Source organism: Pteropus medius, unplaced genomic scaffold, assembly GCF_902729225.1.
Source record: "Pteropus medius unplaced genomic scaffold, Ma_sr-lr_union100, whole genome shotgun sequence".
Taxonomy (NCBI): Eukaryota; Metazoa; Chordata; class Mammalia; order Chiroptera; family Pteropodidae; genus Pteropus; species Pteropus medius.
In genome coordinates, this window is record NW_024347788.1 from 13,474,946 (window position 1) to 13,481,850 (window position 6,905).

Consider the following 6,905-nt stretch of genomic DNA (forward strand, 5'->3'; position numbering starts at 1 on the left):
ATTTCTACATGGCGTGTCAGACATAGCCCTGGATGGCGTGGCGGGTGACGCACGAGTCATCGTGTGTGGTCGGCCTCCCAAGGAAAGCCGTCGGCCCGGAGGTCACTGAGCCAGGCAGGGGCCGCCGGGGCTGAGCGGAGCCACGTGTCCACCTTCCCCACGTCCATGCTCGCACTGGGTGCCGGGCTCTGAGCCGGGGTCTGAGCACAGGATGGACCCCCGTGTCCCCGGGGCATCCCTTCTCTGCTGGGAAGGCTTTCTGAGCCGGCCAGCCGACCCCCCACAAAGGGGACACACCCTGCACACATCCCGGCACGTGGGCTCTGCCCGGGTGACCTTGCCCCCCCATAGGCTCCTAACGCGGCCACCGTGGGCAGCAGGATTCCAACACAAGGATGGGGTGGGGGCACGTCCAGTCCGCAGCACTGCCCCAAACTCCCCGCCTGTGGTTCTGACGTCAGGACGGGAGCCCAGACGGGCGTCAGTGACACTGGCCTCCTCGATGAGGACTCTGGGCCACATCAGGCCGGGCAGATGCGTGAGCCAGGCCCAGGTCCCACGGGCCCCGCCCCCACGGGGCTCCCCCTGCCCAGGCTCTGCAGGCGGCGCTGAGGGACGGGGCCGCACGGCCCAGGGACACTCTGTGGCACACAGCACGGCATGACCCCGACACACGCAGGCTCCCTCACGCTGCCCCCCAGGGGGTGGGGACGTCCAGCCAGGGCTGTTTCCATGTCTTACTTCTGCCTTAAGAGAGTTTGGTTCTTGCAAGTAGAGCTTTCTGACCCAGCAAGGAGACCAAAGCACCTCCCGGGCGCCAGGCACGGAACGGGCGCAGCCGAGCTGGATGTGGACACGCTGGGACCTCGGGCCCAACGCAAGGGCCTCGCCTCATGTTTTACGTGTGGCTCGTGACATCACCCAAAGCAAACGCTTTTCACGGCGAGGACACGTGAGCTTCCTGTGTCGGGAGCCCCTCTGCACCGACCTCAGCGTCAAGGGTCCCGCCTCCCACTCTGCCACCGACGCTGGCATTCGCGTGACGACGTGCACAGCAGCCCGGCTGAGGCCGCAGGGAAGGGACCTTCGCAAAGCCCCTCGCGCCCGGCACGCAGCCGCCCCGCCACGCTCTACGGGGGAAAAAGGCAACTCGGTAACGTGGCATTTTAAATAAAAAGGTTTTATTCATAAAATAAGACAGCAGCTAACAGTTTAGGAAAGCTTGGAGAGAATTATTTCCACCTCGGACAATATTCGGCTAAGTCATAAAATTAGCATTTTTAGTCATCTGTAAAGTGCTAAGAAATTCATTTCTGGTGAACGCCTGCATTAGCTTTTTTAGTCACCCAGTGAGCAAGACAGTGACACGTAAACACAGGTGGAGCACAGTGGACCGACCGCCGGACTGGGCCCTCGCACACCTGCGCTCGCGGTCGGCTCTGCAAACCTGCGCACGAGCAGGAGGCAGCTCGATGGCGGGCCCTGTGATGGGCGTGACACCTGCCTCGTCCCGCGTCCCACTGCCAGCCGTGGCACAGCCACATTCACTAGCACCGCGAGTCCTTCAGAATGTGCTCAGAGACAGCATTTCAGGTCGACAGGTGCAAGAAACGGCATGAAAGATCGACCAGGACACGCCCCCTGTGATGCCCGCACGGATGTTAACTCTCCATAAGATGAGACAGGAAAACATCTTGGTGTCACCGCTGGAGTCTAAATGTTGATAGGTATTGAGCATTTTGGTTCACAGCAGACATTATTAGTGAAATGTTACATGTGATATATTGACTAAAACATTAACTGTTAACTTTTTAATAGAAAAAAATGCAAAAAATATAAAAATACTACTTTGTTAAAATATACAACATACACATTATGCCACTTTAGGAAGCTCGGCTTGTTCGGGAAGCGAAGCATGGCCCGGACCGGCGGCTCCCTCACTGATACAGACTGTGCTCTGGAAGGAGAAGATCCACGACATAAATAAACGCAGCGCATCCGAATCCAGCAAAGCTGTGGGAAGAGCTGTTACTAAATCCCCGCGCGGCCAAACGGGGCGCGCTCTCCCACGAGTGCTCGTTCGCAGACGCCCCAGCGACAGGACACGGGCGGGTCCGGGCTCCGTCACTCGAGCGCCCCCTGCCTCTTCTGCCGTCTCAGGAAACGTGTGTGTCCAGCTCTGCGCACGGAAGAGAAGCAGCCACGGGCGGGAGCAGGAGCCAGCACCGCGACGCCCCATGCTTCTTCCCCGCAGGTGGCCGCAGGCGGCCGTCACTCCGCCTTCACGCGTTGAGCAGAGGGATCCGCCACACCATGACGGAGGAGACCAGCTCCTCTGGCCGCGGCTGCCGGGCCCTCCTGCCTAAGCGCCGGTGGCCCTGGCCCCCGCAGGCCAGCAGCACGGAGCTGACCCTCGCGGAGCTGGCGCACCGCCCCCGGGCCTGCGTGGTGCCGGGGTGCTGCAGGAGGTCGAAGCCGTCCTCGGACCCGGGCTCCAGGGACCCGGACGACGAGAGCCCACGTCGGTGCGTCGCGGAGCCCGGGGAAGCCCCCAGCCACACGGCGTCGGAGCTGTGCTGACTCGGGCAGGGCCAGGCGCCCTCGCCGGGCAGTGCGTCCTTCTGGTCTGCGTCCTGGGGGTCCGCGCCGGGGGCTGGGCTGGCCCTGGGCTTGTCCTTGTCTGCCTTGGGGGCGGTGGTGGCCGCGATCAGGAACTTGACAGGCCCGCTGTGCGCGTGGTAGGACACCATGCCTCTGCCTGGAAGGGGGTGTGCTCAGCGGGTGCCTGCACGAGGGCGCCTGCAGACCCAGCCCACGTGCCCCCCGCCCGGCCACGGGGCCCGAGGAGCAACCCTGCCGCTCGGGGACAGGCCGGATGACGACACTCTGGTGACGGCCGGCAGCATCGCCGCCAGCGCGCGTCTCGAGTGAGGAGATGCTGTCGGTCCCGGCCTCGGCACGGACGCCGCTCACTGCTCTGCGGACCCGGCCTGGCTTTCCCGAGTCCCGGCTAAAGAAATCCCACTGAAACGGGCCTGTTTCAAGAGCAGGGGCCGCCACTTCCCGCCACTTCCCGCCACTTCTCAGCACGAAAAGGTTCTGAGGTTGAGAACACGTTAGTTCTGTGGTTTTCATTAAAGTGGGGACTTCCAGGTTAAAGGGGATGTGCTTCTAATTGTAAAGCCACCATCGGACCCGAGAGCACTGTCAAGCTCCCCAGGTCCCCCGGAGACGCGACCCCGGGCACTGGCTTCCTGAGGCCAGCGGGCACGGTGCCTCCACAGTGGTGGAGCACGTTGCAGGTGACGTGACATGAATCTAGGAAGCATGGACCTTGTCACCAGACGCCTTGGGCTGAAGCACGGCCGCAGCCCTCACCTGCACCCCACCCTGGCCCGAGCAGGTTAAACTGCCGGGCTCTTCGCCATGCTGGGTGTGTCCCCGGCGAACGGGCCTGGCCGGGTCCTCCAGCAGCAGGCAGTGTGGGCACACGGAGGGCTGGACGCACCTACTGCGCTGCAGGTGTCACCTGACACGGCGAGCGGGACACGAGCCCCGCCCCGCCTGCTGACGCTGAGCACCTGCGTCCCCGACACCCCAGCGAGTCCGCGCTCGACACGCCCCACAGGAGGCACCGCACAGAACGCGAGGCCTGGACCCCAGTGAGCGCCCCAGGGATGCTCAGGCCGCCGAGGCGCGTAGCGAGCACGCACGCCCCAGGGACAGCTGCCCAGCGAGGCCGTGGCTCAGGAACACGGCTGGGAGGAGGAGCCACAGCGGACGCGACCGTGCGAGCCAGCTCGGGAAACGCGAGAGCAGCTGAGTGCAGAGACGCGTCGCAGGAAGAAGCCGGCAAAAGCACAGAGTGGAGCAGCGGGATGTGATGGGACACTCGGGGAGAGTCGCCATGGCCGGGGGCGGGGGCAGCAGGACCCGGAGGTCAGCCGTCCCCTGCCGACGCCGGGCAGGGCTCGGGGACCTCGTGTGAGTGCCCCACGGACAGCGTGCAGGTGTGGGACACGGAGCGTGGCACACACAGGACTGGGGTCCCTAACGCTCACAGCTGGGCCCCCTCGAGGTCCCGGTCGGTCTGGCGCAGAGCTGCCGGCGGGGGCGGGGTGCCCGCAGTCACGGGGACGCGGCCCAGCGTCCACGTCAGCAAGAAGCCACGGAAACAGAATCCCTACTAGCATTTTGGTGAGTTTTCTACCAATCTTTTTCTCTGAGAGTTTTTCCCCCTCAGATGGCCGATACTACATCATCGATGTAAAGCTTAAGATCTTGGTTTTTTTTCCCCTTCAGAATTAACACGTTTCCGCATCGAAGCACCTCACACACACTTTCACTGGCCACACTGTGCTCTAAATGGGCGACACGGCCACTTTCCGAACGTCCCCCTCCCCAGCCGGGACCGTTAGGGGACGTCAAGCGTCCCTGTGCATCCTGCTTCGTGCACGCGCCCGGCTGTCTCCCCAGACAGGTGCCTGAATCGGACGCACGGGGGTTTTCAGGCCTGGAGTCCATGAGCCCCTTCGCTTTCCGAAAAGGCGGCGCCCGCCCGAGCGACTCTCCACGCCGCGGAAAGCACGCGGGGGCTTCCGGGCCCGGCCCCCGGCTTCGCCGCGTGAGGGGATCGTTTTCAGTGAGGAAGACTGAGTGTGACCATAGACACCACAAGTGGCAAGACGGGCAACGTGAAGATGTGTGTTCACGCCGAGATGCTCCCTGGACGGCTGCCACAGCGCGTGGAAGCACATCGGTTATGTGTCACCGCGTGCGACACCTCAATGCCACAGTGTCTCTCGACATCTGTGTCCCCACTTCTGACACACGCAGAGACACAATATATAATAAGCCTGCGTTCTGAGATGCCACTGAACGGTGAGAGAAAAGACGGCTCAGATTAATCGACGTGGTCCTCACGGCACACTCAGAAAAACCCCGGTGATGTACATTGTGTAAGCGGCTGCTCGGACGACACAGCAGGACACAGACCGAGGGCCGAAGGAGGTCACGGGAGGAGCGAAGGCAGGGAGCCGGGTGCGGACGTGTCTACTCACCGGTCACTTTGGGGATGCCCTGCAGACGGGGGACGGGCAGGGCCACGACGACGCCCAGGCTGGTGCCGACCATCAGCAGGCCGTGGCAGACGAGCAGGCTGGTCACAGACAGCCGCTGGTGCCCTGTGCGGACAGACGGAGAGTCTGGTCTCTGAAGTGGCCACACTGGGCCAGGCGTCCAGCGTCCCGACTGCAAATACGACAGACCTGGCCACAGAGAGCTCCTGCCACCAGCGAGCCCTCCGGGGACAGAGCTGCTGGAGCACTACCCGTGTCCTGCACCCCCACGAGCCGGACGACATGGTGGGAGGTGCGACCGGGCTCCCTCGGGCTGGCCCTTCGGAGGTGGACTGAATGTGCCTGTGGTTGGTGCAGCCCAGGGCCCTGAGGTGCGCACGCATGCATGCACACACGTGCACATGTGCACACAAATGTGCACACACACATGCACACGAGCACAGATATGTGCACACATGCACACAAGCACACAGATGTACATGTACACGTGCACACAAGTGTACAGATGCATGCACACATGCACATGAGCACAGATGTGTGCACACGCACACGCGGATGCGTGCACGCACACACATGAGCACATGGATGCACGCACGCATGTGCACACGAGCACACAGATGCACGCACACACACGCACGCATGCAGACGTGCACTCAGCAGGCCGGTTCTGCTCCAGCAGGAGACACCTCTGCAGGCGAGACACAGCGACCCAGCAGGACGGGCACCCGGCCTGCCACTCAGCAGCACGGCTTGTGTGGCGTTCCAAACATTTCACGTCAACGTTGGAAAACGCTGTGACAAAGCACGGAAGTCGGAAAGGCCTTTAGAGCTGTCTGCTGTGTGTTTTGTTTGTTTTACAGACAAGGCTCCGAGACCCAGGGCAATGAAACAGCTTGCTCTGGGCGGTGACAGGCCACACAGCGCCACCACGGAGCAAACGCCTCCCACGCGACTCTGCTTCTGAGAGCGACTCTGGACCTGCCCGTGACCCTGCCCCAGTCTGCCCTGCTGACAGCACCGCGGCCTTGAAAGGGGGTTCGGAGTGGCTGCCGGCCTTTCCCCACTCAGCGCAGAGCCCTGAGCAGGGAAGGAGTTAGTTAGAAGCGGCGACCCCTCAAAAACAAACCAGCTCCCCTTTTCTATAGAAACAGACATCATTCCCAGTGCCTCCGCGCGTGCCCCGGCGCTCGTCTCGGATGAAGGGCACGGAAAGCCAACGATCTGAAACGAGCCCCGGGCAGACGGGCGCGTCCACAGGAGCCACGTTCGTGGCTTACGCAGCCACAGGAAAAACGCGAGAAGCAGAAGCAAGATCGAGAACCAGCATTTGCTCCTAAACGCAGATGTGCATGGTCTTAAAGGCAGCAGTAGGTAGGTTCCCAGGAACGCTGAACGCTGCCTGTGTTTCAGGAGCTCGGCTTTTAGAAACGTGTCAGAACCGCGTGTCCCCTCTGACAGCGTCCCACACGCGGCCCCGAGGGGCCGCCGCTGCGGCAGCGAAGCAGAGGCGCGACGCTGGCCACTGCCCGTGCGGCCGCCGTCTCCACACCCGGCTCAGGGCCGTCAGAGGCGTCTGAAGCGCTTGACCCGGCCCGCGGCTTCGAGGACAACCGCGGAGGGTGCCGGGAATTCCAGCTCCACGCGTGTCGCACGTGTGCCCCACAGAGAGCCTCGTGAAACACGCGTGTCAGCGTCCCAGCCACTACGGAGACGCGCAGCGCACCTCCAGACGACGCGGCGAAGCCCGCCGTTCGCTTCGGTCCGAAGAACGTTTCCCACGCGGCTACGCCACGCGCCACGCCCCCCGCCCCCCGCCCCCCGCCCCCC

At 63.1% G+C, this 6,905-nt stretch overlaps 1 protein-coding gene across 1 annotated transcript in view; it reads right to left on the minus strand.

Annotated features, from left to right (window-relative positions):
• Positions 1–1,154: 1,154 nt before the first annotated feature.
• Positions 1,155–6,905, minus strand: part of ARHGEF10 (Rho guanine nucleotide exchange factor 10) — a 71,757-nt gene continuing 66,006 nt past the window's right edge. The window contains exons 25-26 of the mRNA XM_039877343.1: positions 5,061–5,183; positions 1,155–2,758 (exon numbers count right to left, since the gene is read on the minus strand). Of these exons, the coding sequence (XP_039733277.1) occupies positions 2,283–2,758; positions 5,061–5,183 (599 nt within the window). The 3' untranslated portion in view covers positions 1,155–2,282. The remainder of the gene's footprint in view (positions 2,759–5,060; positions 5,184–6,905) is intronic.